Below are 17,223 nucleotides of genomic sequence, written 5' to 3' on the forward strand. Positions count from 1 at the left end.
GCTTTTGTTGTAGAGATGAGTATTGAATTGCATGGCCTCTAAAAGGCACATTTAAGTGCACTGTTGGAGGAAAAAGTCAGTTATCAATTCTTCTGTCCTAATTAAAAACAAATTATCACCCAATCAGCTTTGATTACATTTCCAATATCCTTGCCCACTTGGAAAATCTGTAAGAGTAATATATATGCCAATTATTTGATGGTCCGTGGTTGAAATTGTATTTGTATGTTTCAGAATTACCATGTTAACGAAAGGGTCAAATGATTGGATGTACTGTGCATCAAGTAAAATCTGTTTCACATTGAAACCATTAACAATGGCAGAGTTAAATAAATAAATGCCATTTAGTTGACAGTTTTATCCAAATCGACTTAGTCATGCATACCAATTGAGGCACAGAGGAGTTTAAATTTACTTTAATGCAAAAAATGCAAAAATCACCCAGATAAGTTGTGACATGCAATTCTCCACTCACTCTGTTTCTATGTGTCATTTTAGAATGATAAAACAGACATGTACGCACACACACACACACACACACACACACACACACACACACACACACACACACACACACACACACACACACACACACACACACACACACACACACACACACACACACACACACACACAGGTTGGGAACAATTCATTCAGTTTCCAAGTCAAATTCAGAAACCGAATCGAAATGCAGTAGTTAAGTAGGCTCAACTCGACTATAAACTCAATTATAAACTGTCCAGGAGATTTCTGTCCAAAAGATTTTTGTCCAGTAATTTTCTAATCCAGAATTCTCCACACTTCACTCTGTACATACTCTGTACTTACACCTCTCCTCCATAGGACCAACGCGTCAGTGACCAGAGCCCGGTACAGAACCTGAGGGAGACCATGTGCAAGGTGACCACCGAGAGGGAAGCTACCAAGAAGGAGCTGGACGCCAAGAACCTGGACATCCAGGAGAAGGCCAAGACCATCACGCAGGTCAAGATGAGCGGCCGCCGTTACAAGACCCTGTACGAGATGCTGTAGATGCAGCATGACAAGATGTGTGGGAGGGTGCAGTGGGGGTAGTGTTTGTGTGGGATCGTGGATTCGTGTGTGTGTGTGTTTGCATGCCTGTGTGTACATTTGCTGATCCTGCATGTTTGAACTTGTTTTAAGCTGTACATGCACTTGCTGTAACATGCGTGTGCAGCTACAATGACAGGGGCCAGTCAAACCTTTACTGACTGACTAATTCTGTTCCATTCTAATGCTATGCTCCTCTCCCCCTCCCATCCATCTCTTATCAGCTGCTGGCAGAAGCAGCAGCCAAGCCAGCCCAGGAGGAGGTGCAATAGGCTCAACTGCAGGTGCAACAGGCTCAACTGCAGGTGCAACAGGCTCAACTGCAGGTGCAACAGGCTCAACTGCAGGTGCAACAGGCTCAACTGCAGGTGCAACAGGCTCAACTGCAGGTGCAACAGGCTCAACTGCAGGTGAAACAGGCTCAACTGCAGGTGCAACAGGCTCAACTGCAGGTGCAACAGGCTCGACTGCAGGTCCAGCAGGCTCAACTGCAGGTCCAGCAGGCTCAACTGCAGGTCCAGCAGGCTCAACTGCAGGTCCAGCAGGCTCAGCAGGCCTCGGACCAGGAGATCCAGAGCCTGAAGAAGTCCCTCAGCCAGGCCCAAGACTACAATCAAAGACCTGGAGGGACAACTGGAGGACGTACAGAAGGTACTAGTAATGTACTTTATGTGTATGGAGCCAGTGCCTTCATAGAGTCAAGTAAAGTTAGCATGCAGAAGGTAATTGTAGACCTACACAGTATGTATGGAGCCATTGAAGTTGCTTGTTAGAGAACCATCCGTTATGATCAGATAGGTACTGTCATATTGTCCATATCAAAGACTAAAGTTATGAACCTTTGATTGTAAAAAAAAAAAAAGAAGTTGTGTTTTTTTTTATAGAGAAGGGGCATGATTGTTTGTCATGGTTCTTGTCCACCCTGGTTCTAGATCATCCCTCTTGTCTTTTTACTGTACCTCACTCACCATACATCATTACAAAACAATTGACCCCCAAAAGCCCCTATAATGACAGCAGCAGGCACATATGTCTCGTATGGATGAATAAAGTATTCTTCTCCATCAACCTGTTAGACGGTGAGTGAGCGCGACATGGAGATGGGGCGTCTGAAGCAGGAGGTGACCCGCCTCCCGGAGCAGTCTGCCCAGGCCCAGGGGGTGGTGACCGGGCTGAGACAGGAGGTGACCCGCCTCCTGGAGCAATCTGCCCAGGTCTAGAGGGCAGTTACCGGGCTGAGACAGGAGGTGACTTGCCTCCCGGAGCAGTCTGCCCAGGCCCAGGGGAAGGTGACCGGGCTGAGACAGGAGGTGACCCGCCTCCCGGAGCAGTCTGCCCAGGCCCAGGGGGAGGTGACCGGCTGAGACAGGAGGTGACCCGCCTCCCGGAGCAGTCTGCCCAGGCCCAGGGGGAGGTGACCGGGCTGAGACAGGAGGTGACTTGCCTCCCGGAGCAGTCTGCCCAGGCCCAGGGGGAGGTGACCGGGCTGAGACAGGAGGTGACTTGCCTCCCGGAGCAGTGTGCCCAGGCCCAGGGGAAGGTGACCGGGCTGAGACAGGAGGTGACCCGCTTCCCGGAGCAGTCTGCCCAGGCCCAGGGGGAGGTGACCGGGCTGAGACAGGAGCTGCAGGAGAAGACGGCCCCGGAGAAGCCGCTACGGCAACAGATGGCCGCCAAGGAGGAGAAGACCATGAAGGCCTCCATGGGTTCCAAGCAGAAGCTCAACCAGCTCAACAGTAATTCACAAAGCTAGTTGGTTATATTGTCTTATGCACAATGAACAACATATAGTGGTATTAAACAACTATTTTGGCACACATTTGTCAAACTATGCAACATGATGACTTTGACCCCTACTGTATGGATCTCCTTATGTAGTGAATGAATTAGTGTCAGTCTCCTCAAACATAGCCGTCTGGATGTTTGTGAATGTTTATATACTGAACAGAAATATAAACGCAACATTTAAAGTGTTGGTTTCATGAGCTGTGTTGAAGGAGTGTGCAATTGGCATGCTGACTTTTATTTATTTTATTTAACCTTTATTTAACTGCAGGAATGTCCACCAGAGCTGTTGCCAGAAAATGTAATGTTCATTTCTCTACCATAAGCTGCCTTCAATGAAGTTTTAGATAATTTCGCAGTACATCCAACCGGCCTCACAACCTCAGACCACGTGTAACCACGCCAGCCTAGGACCTCCACATCCGGCTTCTTCGCCGGAGACCAGCCACCCGGACAGCTGATGAAACTGTGGGTTTGCACAACCGAAGAATTTCTTCACAAATTGTCAGAAACTGTCTCAGGGAAGCTCACATGCGTGCTCGTCGTCTTCACCAGGGTCTTGACCTGACTGCAATTTGGCATCGTGGGCAAATGTTCACATTCAATGTCCACTGGCAAGCTGGAGAAGAGTGTGCTTCATGGATGAATCTCATCACGGATGAGTGCCGTCTGGTGGGGTTATGTTATGGGCAGGCATAAGCTACAGACAACGAACACAATTGTATTGTATCGCTGCTAATTTGAATGCACAGAGATACCATGACAAGATCCTGAGGCCCGTTGTCGTGCCATTCATATGCCGCCATCACCTCATGTTTCAGCATGATAATGCACAACCCCATGTCACAAGGATCTGTACACAATTCCTGGAAGCTGTAAATGTCCCATTTTTCTGTGGCCTGCATACTCACCAGAAATGTCACCCGTGAGCATGTTTGGGATGCTGTGGATTTACTTGTACAACAGCGTGTTCCAGTTCCCACCCATATCCAGCAACTTCGCACAGCCATTAAAGAGTGGGACAAAATTCCACAGGCCACAATCAACAGCCTAATCAACTCTATGCAAAGGAGATGTCACGCTGCATGAGGCAAATGGTGGTCACGCCAGATACTGACTGGTTTTCTGATCCACGCCCCTACTTTTTATGTTTTTTTAAAGGTATCTGACCAATAGATGTATATCTGTATTCCCAGTTGTGAAATCCATAGATTAGGGCCTAATGCATTTACTTCAATTATATGAACTGTAGTCTTTGAAATTGTTGCATGTTGCGTTTATATTTTTGTTCAGTGTATGTCTGTCGCATGTTTTTGTAGTCCAGATTTAAAGAAATGATTTGAATGACGTGAGAACTATCTGGGATATTTGTGTCATGACCTCTAAGATATATTTAGATCATTTGATTCAATGAAGTATTGTGTGTGTGTGTGTGTGTGTGTGTGTGTGTGTGTGTGTGTGTGTGTGTGTGTGTGTGTGTGTGTGTGTGTGTGTGTGTGTGTGTGTGTGAGTGTGAGTGTGTGTGTGTGTGTGTGTGTGAGTGTGTGTGTGTGTGTGTGTGTGTGTGTGTATCGGTGTGTGTCCCAGTTACAAAGGAGCAGCTGGCCAAGGAGGTGGAGGATATGAAGCTGCAGCGGGAGGAGCGTCTGAGCTCCCTCAAGTCCCGGTATGAGGGCCGTCTCCACCTACAGGATCGAGAGATCAGAGAACTCAAAGACCACCCCATTTAACAACCTCAGAGGGACGAGCCCCAATACCAGGGTAACAATAAGGTACAGGCACTGCACACACACACACACACACACACACACACACACACACACACACACACACACACACACACACACACACACACACACACACACACACACACACACACACACACACACACACACACACACACACACACACACACACACACACACACACTCTCTCTCAGTAGAGAGCTCTAGAACAGAGGCAGGTCAGCCAATAGGACTAACCAAGCTGTAGACAGGGGATGGTAGAAATATGTCTGAATCATACACACTTAAAGGAAATACTGCTTTGAAATCAAAAGTAAAAAATTACGGACACGTACCCAACTCTTAACACCATAGTTTGTTTCTCCCGTTTCTTACCAAACAGTGGCTCTTCAAAGCAGCCCCCCACCCCAACCGCCAACATCAAGCCCACCCCGGTGTCGGGAGGTGCCCCCAGTAAATCTTCCCCGATGCCTGGGAGCAAGTCCACCCCCAGAGCCAGCATCCGACCCATGTTTCCCGTCACGGTACCCACCCCCACGGCCACTGCCATGCCCATACACAGTCTGACAGCCAGGAAGTTGAGAGGAGTGGCTCGGTATTATTGATTCAGCATAAGGTGGTATACTGTCCCCAGGACAGCAATAGATAGTATACTGTCCCCAGGGCAGCAATAGATAGTATACTGTCCCCAGGGTAGCAATAGATAGTATACTGTCCCCAGGCCAGCAATAGATAGTATACTGTCCCCAGGCCAGCAATAGATAGTATACTGTCCCCAGGGCAGCAATAGATAGTATACTGTCCCCAGGGCAGCAATAGATAGTATACTGTCCCCAGGGCAGCAATAGATATTATACTGTCCCCAGGGCAGCAATAGATAGTATACTGTCCCCAGGGCAGCAATAGATAGTATACTGTCCCCAGGGCAGCAACAGACAGTATACTGTCCCCAGGGCAGCAATAGACAGTATACTGTCCCCAGGGCAGCAATAGACAGTATACTGTCCCCAGGGCAGCAATAGACAGTATACTGTCCCCAGGGCAGCAATAGACAGTATACTGTCCCCAGGGCAGCAATAGACAGTATACTGTCCCCAGGGAAGCAATAGATAGTATACTGTCCCCAGGGCAGCAATAGACAGTATACTGTCCCCAGGGCAGCAATAGACGGTATACTGTCCCCAGGATGCCGTATTGTGTCAAATTCATCTTTCACTTTCCATGCTGGGAAAATAAACAGATAGTATAGAAGTGAATAGAAACTTCAGGCAGACATGTGTGACTTAGTGTCTGCCGTATCAGAGTCTGAGACATGAGTCCTTTCCTCTGCTTCCAGGTGAAGGGAGCAGCAGCACCACGAGGCCTTGCCCATGGCCATGTCTGACCCCCCCCCCAAGAGAACTACTACAGTCTATCCCTAGTACCACTACCAACTTTTCCTTCTCTACCTCCTCCATCCCCAGCCTCAGCCTGGACCCCCGTCAGGGTTGCCTGCCCCAGTCCGTTCCGCGCTGCCCCCCTGCCCCCAGTCCTCTACATTCAGCCTCCTGGTCCTGTGCTGGGCCTGGGACCCCAACCCACACAGGTAAGAACCTCATCCAGAAAAACATGGGCTTTCAGACATAGATACAGATATTCAGATGTAACCTGTACTAACAAGCTTGATATTCAAATACAATACTCAAAATGTACTCTGAATCAGCTGTGCAAAAAATGTTTTGACTAATTTAGTGTCCTTGTGGTTGTTTATCCCACAGAGGATGTCTGCAATTCAGGAGTGGCTTCGGGACAAGTCTCTGAATGTCCTTGAGTGGCCCAGCCAGATCTCTGGAGAGACCTGGAAATATCTGTGCAGCAACTCTCCCCATCCAACCTGACAGAGCTTGAGAGGACCTGCAGAGAAGAATGAGAGAAACTCCCCAAATACAGTTGTGCCAGGCTTGTAGCGTCATACCCAACAAGACTTGAGGCTGTAATCGCTGCCAAATATTCAGAGTAAAGGGTCTGAATACTTATGTAAATTTGATATTTCTGTTTTTTATTTGTAATGAATTTTCAAAACATTCTTAAAACGAGATTTTGCTTCGTCATTATGGGGTATTGTGTGTAGATTGATGAAGAAAAAAAAACAGATTTAATCCATTTTAGAATAAGGCTGTAAAGTAACAAACACTGTATTTGTGTTTCTCATACACACTTTTACCTCCTCTCAGTACCAGTGGTGAAGCGTCAATGGATAGCCAGGCTGAGATGGACTCTGTCCAGCCGTCAGACGATGCCAGTCTTTCTTCCACAAGCCAGGAGCCCACCTCCAGCTCGGCCGGTCAGTACAGCTTTCCCTCTTTCAGAGTCTCTCTTTGTCTTAAACTCTCCCACACACTTTTTCTTTTCAGTCTCTCTTTCTTGTTCCCTTATCTTAACCATCTCTCATCCCTGCTTACAACCTATTTCTATCGCTGTCTCTCTCTCTGTCTCTCACTCTCTCACTCTCACTCTCTCTCTCGACAGCAGCAGTGTGAAGGCCAAGCCCTCCGGCCGCCCCATTGCCCAGCACTCTCTGCCCGTGACGACAGCCAAAGGACGCAGGCAGCCATCTCCCCAGAGGAGACGAGCGTTCATCCCCATTGACTTTTTAAGTCTTGAAGCCACTTTTAACCCAGAACAACATGGTATGATTCCATTCAACTAAAGCAGTGGCATTGCCACCGCACTCTTACGTCATAGAAACACACGGCACATCAAAGTAGATGAGAAGCTTTTTATTTTATTAGTCTGATAAAGCCAGAGAAAGTAAGCGACACAAAGGACACATTGTATACTTTTGTTTGGCTTGTCGGATTACATGTGACACAAGGATGGTTGGAGCAGGGTTGCGGTCATGCAAGAGATATTTAACCCCCCCTGGTGTGGTCTTAACGTGATGTCTTGTCAAACGTTTTAGCTGATGTTTGAGTTCAGAGTGGTAGCTATTTCAATGCACATCAAAACAACATTCAAAGAAGCTCTAGTGAGCCGAGCTTAAGAAACACAATGGAGAGTTATAAACTTCTTGAAGTGGCAATTTTGGATGATGTCTAATGGCTCTTCTCTTCTCACCCCTTCCATTCAAGGTATGGGCTTGAAGACTCCCTTTCGGTAGAGGAAACCTACCCTGCTAATGATGTCATCATGGACTGCTCCATTCCCTTACTCCCAAGTCTCAATCATAGTGTCTTAGTCTAATAAAAGAAATCCTACCAATTTGTGATCATAAGAGAGAGAGAGCAATGGTTAGATTCTTTCTTCCCAATTTTGTATCAGCAGATACCATGTGCTTTAAAAGTGTACATTTTCTTAATTTATTTTCAAGAAGAAGAATTGTTCTGTTGCTTTTGTTTTCCTAATATGTAAAAAAAGAAAATGGTTGCCATAGGTGTGCTCTGTGCGTTGTTGGTCCATCCATAGGGAATGCTCTAGATACACTTGAGCCACTTCTTGATGGAGTTTTGGCGGGGATCAGTATTGTCTGGTTTGGCCAGAGCAGGCAGATCACCAGAGATCTTGATGTTGAAGTACAGAGCTAAAAAAGGGAATAGTGTTCGTGTTAACATATTGACTTAAAGTTTTACCAGACCCTTTTTTAAACAGAACAGCTGCAGTTGCACAGGATATTTAAGAATTGCATGTCAAGGCAATGTTTTACGCATCTGACAAATGCAGCAGAATATATTAGTAATACTTCATTATCGTACTGGATCATGACTTGTTTATTTTGGACTGTTATTTTCTGTATAAGTGTCTTTCTATAAATAATGGGGCCAATGTCTGACATTGGGTTCAACATTTCAAAATGGTTTTAAATCAAAAAGATTTTCATGCCATTCCACATGTGTACTTAGAGGAGTACAAGTGAATATATGCATGTTGGCCCATAACTCCTCCTATACATCAACATAGGCCTAGGATAATCCTTTAAAGGGATACTCTGAGATTTTGTCAATTAGGCCCTTTTTCTACTTCCCCAGAGTCAGATGAACTTTTGGATACCATTTTGATGTCTGTGCCCCGTATGAAGGAAGTTTGAGGTAAGTTCCGTGAGCCAATGCTAACTAGCGTTAGCGCAATGACTGTAAGTCTATGGGTATTTATTAGCATGCTAGTATATCAACTGGACACCAAATGCGCATCCAACAAGTATTATGCATAATTATTGAACCACGTTAAAATGACCATATCAATTTATGTTTTACGTATGAAGGTAAGTTGACCCTTTCGGGTTAGAATCTTTCAATTTTGCAGTGCATATATTGTTTTGGATTTGTGTGCCCATTAACTGTTTTCACCCCATAACGTAAGGAGACACAAAATGTGAAGTAATTACACTGCATGTCTGAGATCTCTATACCAAAAACTGTCCGACTGCTAGATACAGGGTTCAAGTTCATTAATTTAACTGATTAATGCTTAATATATGACATGACGACAACTTACACTGCCATAAATGCAAGGACAGAAAAGTAAATGTTTCATGTCACATGACTTTGGACAAATTGTCAGAACACCAACCATGATAACGGTTAAATATAGGTTTTAAATCAATTCGTGAATTTGATTGAATCCTCACTGGTACCCGAGTTTCTGGAAAGACCCATAAACAGTATTTTGCTGATGTAATAGATTTTTTGGTTATCAGATGTACAGTACATCGTGAACATTGTCGAAGACTTACGTCCAGCGAAGAGGAAGTAGTCGTATCCGTCGGCCTTCTTGGGGCTGGGGACAGACACCGCTGAGGTCACTGAGGAGGGAAAGCCTTTCAGAGCCAGCTTGATGTTGATCTCGGCTCCCAGACTCATCTCTGTTTGGCGAGTGTGGCGTTTCTTTGCGCTGGGCGTGGATTTCTTGCCACAGACAGTGCTACTTCCAGCATGGTACGAGTATTTCTGCATGGTGCCTCCTGTGGGAGAAAGAAATGGATGTGGATTGAGTATAGCGAACTCATTGGTGTAACTCATCATGTTAAGCAATGGGAGTAGGTTAGGTAGTGGTAATCCTCAAGCTCTCCTTTACCTTTCTTGAAGAAGTAGACAGACTCAGGCCTCCTCCTGGTAGAAGGCACAGGCAGGGCTGCAGTGATGGTGCCAGTCAGACCATGAAAACCAGAGGCAACAGATTTGGGGTAACCAGGCTCCATGTTGCCATTGTCCATACTCCAGTAGTCATCACCCTGAGATGGACAAGAGATGGGGACATTATATAGGCTATGTGAAAAGGATCTGTGTGACAATATCCCAATCCCATCGAAAGTGTTTAGGTCATTAGGTTCCACCTAGGCATGCATCTCCACTACCCCAACTATCTGAGCTTTTCCCAGGGTCTAGGTTTTTTCCCCGGCAGTTCTACAGTACCTTGATGATGTAGCTCTTTCCCTGGCAGTTGGTGCGGGTGAAGGCACTGTCGATGGGGGAGGGGATGCCTAGCTCCTCTCTGATGTTGTGAGCTGGCCCATGGTCCTTGGTGATGGGATCTATGGTCCAGAAGAAATTACCTGGTTGGGGGCAACAGAACCACAATCATTAGGAAACGATGCATCAAGTAACTATTTCTTTTAGGGTTTTAGGCTACGGATTGTTATGCTATTTCAGGAAAGGAAAGTAGCAGACAATTATTCATATTTGTTTTTGCTGCTTTGGAAAAGCTACTTGACCTTCATAAGTATTTGATCAGTAAGTAATGAGTGAGATAGGACAGAGCTAGCCAAGAGCAAGCCACGAGCTAGGCCACTATGCTCCACACACACACATACCCTTGAAGATGAGAATGGTTCCGTTGGCCAGAGTGGTCAATCCGTTGAGGGGCAGGTCACTGCAGAGGTCTGGGTTACTGTCGGCATCTAGAGTAAAGAGTTCACGTCCGTGTCGGGAGAAGCCATTAAAATTGTGAACAATGTTTAATGTTGTCATTTACTGTATAATATAATAAGTATAACTTACTGTTTAATTGTTAAATACCTACTTGACACTGATTACATGCACATTAAATCAATACTCAATTGATGCAGTAGACATTATAAAGGTTACTGATGTAGAAACACAACATAGTATCCAATCTACAAAGCATCCCTACCTGGTAGACCTGTGTTGGGGTCGTTGTAGCCCGAGGACTTGGTCATTTCTGCCATAGTGCTGGGGTCTTTGAGTCCCAAAGCCTTGGCAATGTCTGCCAGAGTGATGGGTTTGTTGGGGTCGTTGAGCCCCAAGGCCTTGGCTATGTCCGCCAGAGTGTTGGGGTTGTTTGGTCTTTTAGAGTCATTGGGGTTGTTGACCCCCAAGGCCTTGGCTATGTCTGCCAGAGTGCTGGGGTCATTGAATCCCAAAGCCGTGGCTATGTCTGCCAGAGTGATAGGTTTGTAGGGGTCGTTGAGCCCCAAGGCCGTGGCTACATCTGCAAGAGTGTTGGGGTTTCCGGGGGTTTTAGGGTCGTTGGGGTTTTTGAATCCCAAAACCTTGGCTATATCTGCCAGAGTGATGGGTTTGTTGGGGTTCTTGACCCCCAAGGGCTTGGCTATGCCTGCCAAAGTGCTGGAGTCATTGATACCCAAAGCCTTGGCTATGTCTGCCAGAGTAATTGGCTTGTTGGGGTCGTTCAGCCCCAAGGCCCTGGCTATGTTTGCCAAAGTAATTGGGTCATAGGGGCTGTTGAGCCCTAAGACCTTAGCTATGTCTGCCAGATAGCTGGGATTCTGGGGGGGGTTAAGGTCTTTGGGGTTGTTGAACCCTAAGGCCTTGGCTATGTCTGCGAGAGTGCTGGGGTCTTTGAGCCCCAAGGCCTTGGCTATGTTTGCTAAAGAGATGGGGTTTTTGGGGGTTTTGAGCCCTAATGCCTTGGCTATGTCAGCCAGGGTAAAGAGGTTGTTGGGTTTTTTGAGCCCTAAGGCCTTGGCTATGTCTGCCAGAGTGATAGGTTTGTTGGGGTTTTGGAGGGGTTTAGGGTCATTGGGGTTGTTGACCCCCAAGGCCTTGGCTATGTCTGCCAGAGTGATGGGTTTGTTGGGGTCGTTGAGCCCCAAGACCCTGGCTATGTCTTCCAGAGTGTTGGTCCTTTTAGGGTCGTTGGGGTTGTTGACCCCCAAGGCCTTGGCTATGTCTGCCAGAGTGCTGGGGTCATTAAGTCCCAAAGCCGTGGCTATGTCTGCCAAAGTGATGGGTTTATTGGGGTCACTGAGCCCCAAGGCCGTGGCTACATCTGCAAGAGTGTTGGGGTTTCCGGGGGTTTTAGGGTCATTGGGGTTTTTGAATCCCAAAACCTTGGCTATATCTGCCAGAATGATGGGTTTGTTGGGGTTCTTGACCCCCAGGGTCTTGGCTATGTCTGCCAAAGTGCTGGAGTCATTGAGACCCAAAGCCCTGGCTATGTCTGCCAGAGTAATTGGTTTGTTGGGGTTGCTCAACCCCAAGGCCCTGGCTATGTTTGCCAAAGTAATTGGGTCATTGGGGCTGTTGAGCCCTAAGGCCTTAGCTATGTCTGCCAGATAGCTGGGGTTCTGGGGGGGGTTAAGGTCTTTGGGGGTGTTGAACCCTAAGGCCGAGGCTATGTCTGCCAGAGTGCTGGGGTCTTTGAGCCCCAAGGCCTTGGCTATGTTTGCTAAAGAGATGGGGTCTTTGGGGGTTTTGAGCCCTAAGGCTTTGGCTATGTCAGCCAGGGCAAAGAGGTTGTTAGGGTTTTTGAGCCCTAAGGCCTTGGCTATGTCTGCCAGAGTGATAGGTTTGTTGGGGTTTTGGAGGGGTTTAGGGTCATTGGGGTTGTTGACCCCCAAGGCCTTGGCTATGTATGCCAGAGTGATGGGTTTGTTGGGGTCGTTGAGCCCCAAGGCCTTGGCTATGTCTGCCAGAGTGCTGGGGTCATTAAGTCCCAAAGCTGTGGCTATGTCTGCCAGAGTGATGGGTTTATTGGGGTCACTGAGACCCAAGGCCGTGGCTACATCTGCCAGAGTGTTGGGATTTTGGAGAGTGTTTGGATCTTTGAGGTTTTTGAATCCCAAGATCTTGGCTATGTCTTCCAGAGTGATGGGTTTGTTGAAGTTCTTGACCCCCAAGGCCTTGGCTAGGTCTGACAATTTGCTGGAGACATTGAGCCCCAAGGCCTTGGCTATGTCTGCCAGAGTGATGGGTTTGTTGGGGTCGTTCAGCCCCAAGACCCTGGCTATGTTTGCCAAAGTGATTGGGTCATTGGGGCCGTTGAGCCCTAAGGCCTTAGCTATGTCTGACAGATAGCTGGGGTTTTGGGGGGGTTTAGGGTCATTGGGTTTGTTGAACCCTAAGGCCTTTGCTATGTCTGCTAGAGTGCTGGGGTCTTTGAGCCCCAAGGCCTTGGCTATGTTTGCCAAAGTAATGGGGTCTTTGAGGTTTTTGAGCCCTAAGGCCTTGGCTATGTCTGCCAGAGTGAAGGGGTTGTTTGCTTTTTTGAGCCCTAAGGCCTTGGCTATGTCTGCCAAAGTAATGGGGTCGATGTTGTTGTACCCTAATGCCTTGGCTATGTCTGCCAGAGAGCTGGGGTATTGGGGGGGTTTAGGAGCGTTGGGGTCGTTGAATCCCAAGGCCTTGGCTATGTTTGCAGAAGTGATGGGGTCATTGGGGCTATTGGGCCCCAAGGCCTTGGCTATGTCTGCCAGAGTTATGGGGTTGTTGGGGTTTTGGGGAGGTTTAGGGTCATTGGAGTTGTTGAACCCCAAGGCCTTCGCTATGTGTGCCAATGTGATGGGGTCCTTGGGGGAGTTGAGCCCCAAGGCCTTGGCTATGTCTGCCAGAGAGCTGGGGTTTTGCTGGGGTTTAGGATCATTGGGGCTCTTGAACCCCAAGGCCTTGGCGATGTTTGCCAAAGTGATTTGGTCATTGGGGGAGTTAAGCCCCATGGCTTTGGCTATGTCTTCCAGAAGGATGGAGTTCTTGGGGTTTTGGGGAGGTTTAGGATCATTGGGGTTGTTGAACCCCAAGGCCTTGGCTATGTTTGCCAAAATGATTGGGTCATTGGGAGTGTTGAGGCCCATGGCCTTGGCTATGTCTGCCAGAGTGATGTGGTTCTTTAGTCCCAAGGCCTTGGCAATATCTGCCAGAGTAGGAAGCAGGGGAGGTCCAGACAACAGGGCCAGGGGGCCAGCATTACCTGCTGAGGCTCCACCCTGGCTGGGCATAGGCAAGCCAGTGGATGGGAAGTTAGCAGATCCAGGTAACTGACCAGTGAAGGAAGCCAGGGCCAAGGGAGTGGTGGCCATGGGTGTAGGGAGGAGGAGGGAGATGCCCTCCAAGAGACTGGTGGCTGAATCACTCAGAGCTTCACAGGAGGTAAGATGAAGGATGTTAGAACACGTACATACAAACAAACACAAGCTGGCAAAGAAACTACTACACAATGCATCAGCTATCAGAGAAAACTTTGGATTTCTCCTAAGTCTACTGATATGCATTAAGAACGTTGCCCTTGTCGCTCGACTAATTCAAAACATTAATAATAACCAGCCTTTCTGTCACTTTCTCAGACAATACTTTAACCAAACACTTTGCCATATTGTATGTTTCACAATTGTATGAGCTCTCACCATCCATGACAGTATCTGGGGCGGTGGAGCTGGGAACATTGAAGCTGTCAGTCAGAGGGTAGAAGTCAGGGCTCAAAGGGGAAGCTGGGTCCTCAGAGAAACGAGAATAGTCACTCCGGCTCTTCGGGCTGCTGGATCCAGGGTAAGGGTCGTTGGTATCTGTGTGAAACACACAAACTGGTTACAGGAATCCACGGGGGTAAACCTACCATAGAAAAATATAAAACAATGACTGAGTCTAGCATGTTGGTAGCTGTTGTTCTTAATCAATCGTGTTGCTCAGCACAAGCTCCTTGTCTACTGACAAAGTTCTCAATCTCTTCACTTCTCTGTTGCCGTGTTCTGACAGTGTCAATGATGGACAAGAGCACCACCGATAGCCTAAACTTACCATAGTCCTGAGTCTCAGGGAAGAGGTCGGATGGAGAAGGGTATACGGTCTGGCTCTGTTCTGAAAACACAAAAAAAAAAACACAATAAATCGAACAACGGTTGTGTACTGAGACGCAGAGGGCGTAGAGATACACAAGATCAGCCCCTGGAAACTATTGCAAGTAACAGTACAATTATCGTTTTTATCTCATCTGACCTCCATACACCAATAGCTAGGGTTGGGGAGTAACACATTACATTTAGAAAGTAACCTACGCAACCCTGTCAATAGCCTAAAGAGGCCTGTTATGGGTTACATTCTCACAATCAGTCACTGATTAGCTCATGTAACCAAATGGAGGCTAGCTGCTCTTCCAGTCCACAAGCATTGCCTTGGTTAAATTATTTGACGATTGACACTATTGTTCCCTCAGTCTATTGTAGGATTCTGAAGCCTTTCTATGCCATTGGTTATCACACAGCCAATGGAAAGCCCTGAGTTTTCCCTGGCAGTCATACGGTCAGTAGAAAATCAGGGCCCCATCTAAAATGCACAACATGGCAGGTACACACGTACCTTGGCTGCTTTCCTCGCTCTCGCTGTTTGAAGGTTTCTTGGTAGATTTGAGACTCATCAATTCTGTCTCGCTGATGGATTTGTTCTTGGGAGGCACTAAAGAAGATTCATTGCAATAAGCTAATGTTTCTACTGTTTAAAATGGCCCACTCTAACCTAGCATCCAGAGACTGTTTGGCCTACAGTATAATCAGGGTACACAAGATCTGTTGAATCATGCAGTTACTTTGCTACAAAGACAAAGATAGTAACTGAACCTGTTGCCTTTTTCTTGGCATCGGGCTTGATCCTCTGAGTTGGTGGTGGAGTTGTAGTGGCATCTAAAACAGAAGAAAGTATTGTGATATTTGTGCTTTTTTTTTTTTTTACAATTAGAACATGGGCCATTCAATTCGACCCATCAACTCACTATTAATAATTGACTACATAGGCATTGTTCTTTAGGCCTGTTCTCTGTGGGACAGACAAATTCAATTGATTATTGGTTGCATTGTACTGGTTAAGTTGAACTAACTCCGATATCATGATGAAATGTGGATATTCTGTCATTAGTATTTTCGTGAAGATAGTTGTTGTTCCTACCACAGTGGTTCTGGTAGTCACGGCAACAGGTGTCATAGCGGACACAGCCTGGGTGACACTCACAAAGCCTGCCTCGTCTGAACGATTCACCACACCTACCACTGCACGACTCACCTGCAAGAGAGAAGAAATGGACCATGATATTCACCAACACACACACTCTGGTCCTGTTACCTACACCATTGATGGATGACTTGGGGATGAGCTCAGAAACAACAATCACTGTACACGAAAAAAGGTCCATAGCGACTTACAGAAATGTTGACATTGACAGTGTCACAACATATTCAGCACATAATGTGGCCCCTGTACCAGACAATGGCTTCTTACTTTGAGCAGCAGAGAATGGCAAAAGAGCAGCGCAGGTCACCACCACGAGGGCAGCCAGCAGCGATGATGCAGTCATCATGAGTTTCAGTCTCAACTAGAATAGAGATACAAGCGCATGAAATACCTTTCTTTGTCCTTTTCTAGGGGGGGAAAAAACATCTTCCCCTTTGATTTTATTCATAACGGAGTGTTACAAAGTTACATTCCAATGGTCCAACCATAACTAAACAAGAATGCGCTCTCTTCACATATTCTTCTTCATAGGTCCCTGAAATACATAGAAATAATGATAAGATTATAAACTGAAAATAAGAGAAAGGCAATCACCTTCACACAAGTCAACTCCAGTCAACTCACCTTGCTCTCCCTAACTCCCAATGGCCTTTATATAGTGTGAACGGCTGCTTCTGGAGTGACAGCTAGGGCAGGACATTTTTAATTAGTCCAAATACAGCCCCAATTAAAACCACAAAATGATGCAGAGACCTCCTACGCACTCACAGGAAGTAGAACTAGACTGGCCAGGCGTGTTAAGGCGTGCTATAAAAAACTGGAAGAGCATCTGTGGCCATAGACAACGATGACATCACAGCGAGGTGACGAACTTGCATTTACAAGGGTCCCCAAAAAACACACCACGTTCCTTCTGTTAACCAGACCTGCATGGTTGTTCCTGCAACTCTGTGTGGACTCTAACAACTACACGTTTAATTGGTTGCTATTATCTTTATTAAAGTTCGCCAAACAACCTCAGATGGTTAAAATGTTGGATTTTTCTCATGTGATTCACAATGTGGTTGGACCGCAGAGCGTGGTCAAGCTTTCACTCTCAGGGTTTGAACATTAAACCAATATGATAATACTGTATTAAGCAACAGAAAGAACAGATGTAGATTCTTTACGTGATATTTTAACTATATTCTTTGGCTGGAATATAGTGTTCTTTCCAGTAACTCACTGGAACATGATGCGCCATTACTAAGAAAATTCAAATCCTCTATAATGTGATAATTGGGGTCCTGAATTTGTCCTGACCACGTGAAGTGGGCTCCTAAAGTTTGTCCCTTGCCAGGTCATCTGGTCAGGAAAATCTCCCGGACCCAAGTGATGATGTAGCAACTGAATTGTGTGCTATGACTTGAACGTATATAATTTAGCACACCTTTATTGTGGCCTTCATCTCTCTC

The 17,223-nt window shown here is 46.6% G+C and overlaps 1 protein-coding gene across 2 annotated transcripts; it reads left to right on the forward strand.

Moving 5' to 3' along the window:
• Positions 1-2,623: 2,623 nt before the first annotated feature.
• Positions 2,624-6,485, forward strand: LOC124009262 (vegetative cell wall protein gp1-like). 2 transcript variants are annotated; one of them, XM_046320874.1, is made up of 5 exons: positions 2,624-2,807; positions 4,444-4,628; positions 4,984-5,125; positions 6,065-6,186; positions 6,359-6,485. In XM_046320874.1, exons 2-5 carry the CDS (start codon positions 4,525-4,527, stop codon positions 6,399-6,401), a joined length of 411 nt encoding a protein of 136 aa, XP_046176830.1. In that variant the 5' UTR covers positions 2,624-2,807; positions 4,444-4,524; the 3' UTR covers positions 6,402-6,485. The 2 variants fall into 2 exon arrangements, with proteins under 2 accessions (XP_046176830.1, XP_046176829.1); XM_046320873.1 differs by lacking the exon at positions 2,624-2,807 and having other exon boundaries at positions 4,355-4,628.
• The last annotated feature ends 10,738 nt before the right edge of the window (positions 6,486-17,223 follow it).

Source organism: Oncorhynchus gorbuscha, linkage group LG22, assembly GCF_021184085.1.
Source record: "Oncorhynchus gorbuscha isolate QuinsamMale2020 ecotype Even-year linkage group LG22, OgorEven_v1.0, whole genome shotgun sequence".
Taxonomy (NCBI): Eukaryota; Metazoa; Chordata; class Actinopteri; order Salmoniformes; family Salmonidae; genus Oncorhynchus; species Oncorhynchus gorbuscha.

Excerpts from the sequence above, each read along its gene's own strand:
- LOC124009262 (XM_046320874.1), top strand. The coding sequence starts at position 4,525 with ATGAGGGCCGTCTCCACCTACAGGATCGAGAGATCAGAGAACTCAAAG. Across the intron at positions 4,629-4,983 it reads AATACCAGGGTAACAATAAG|TGGCTCTTCAAAGCAGCCCC; the intron begins GTACAGGCACTG and ends CTTACCAAACAG. Across the intron at positions 6,187-6,358 it reads TGGGACCCCAACCCACACAG|AGGATGTCTGCAATTCAGGA; the intron begins GTAAGAACCTCA and ends TTTATCCCACAG.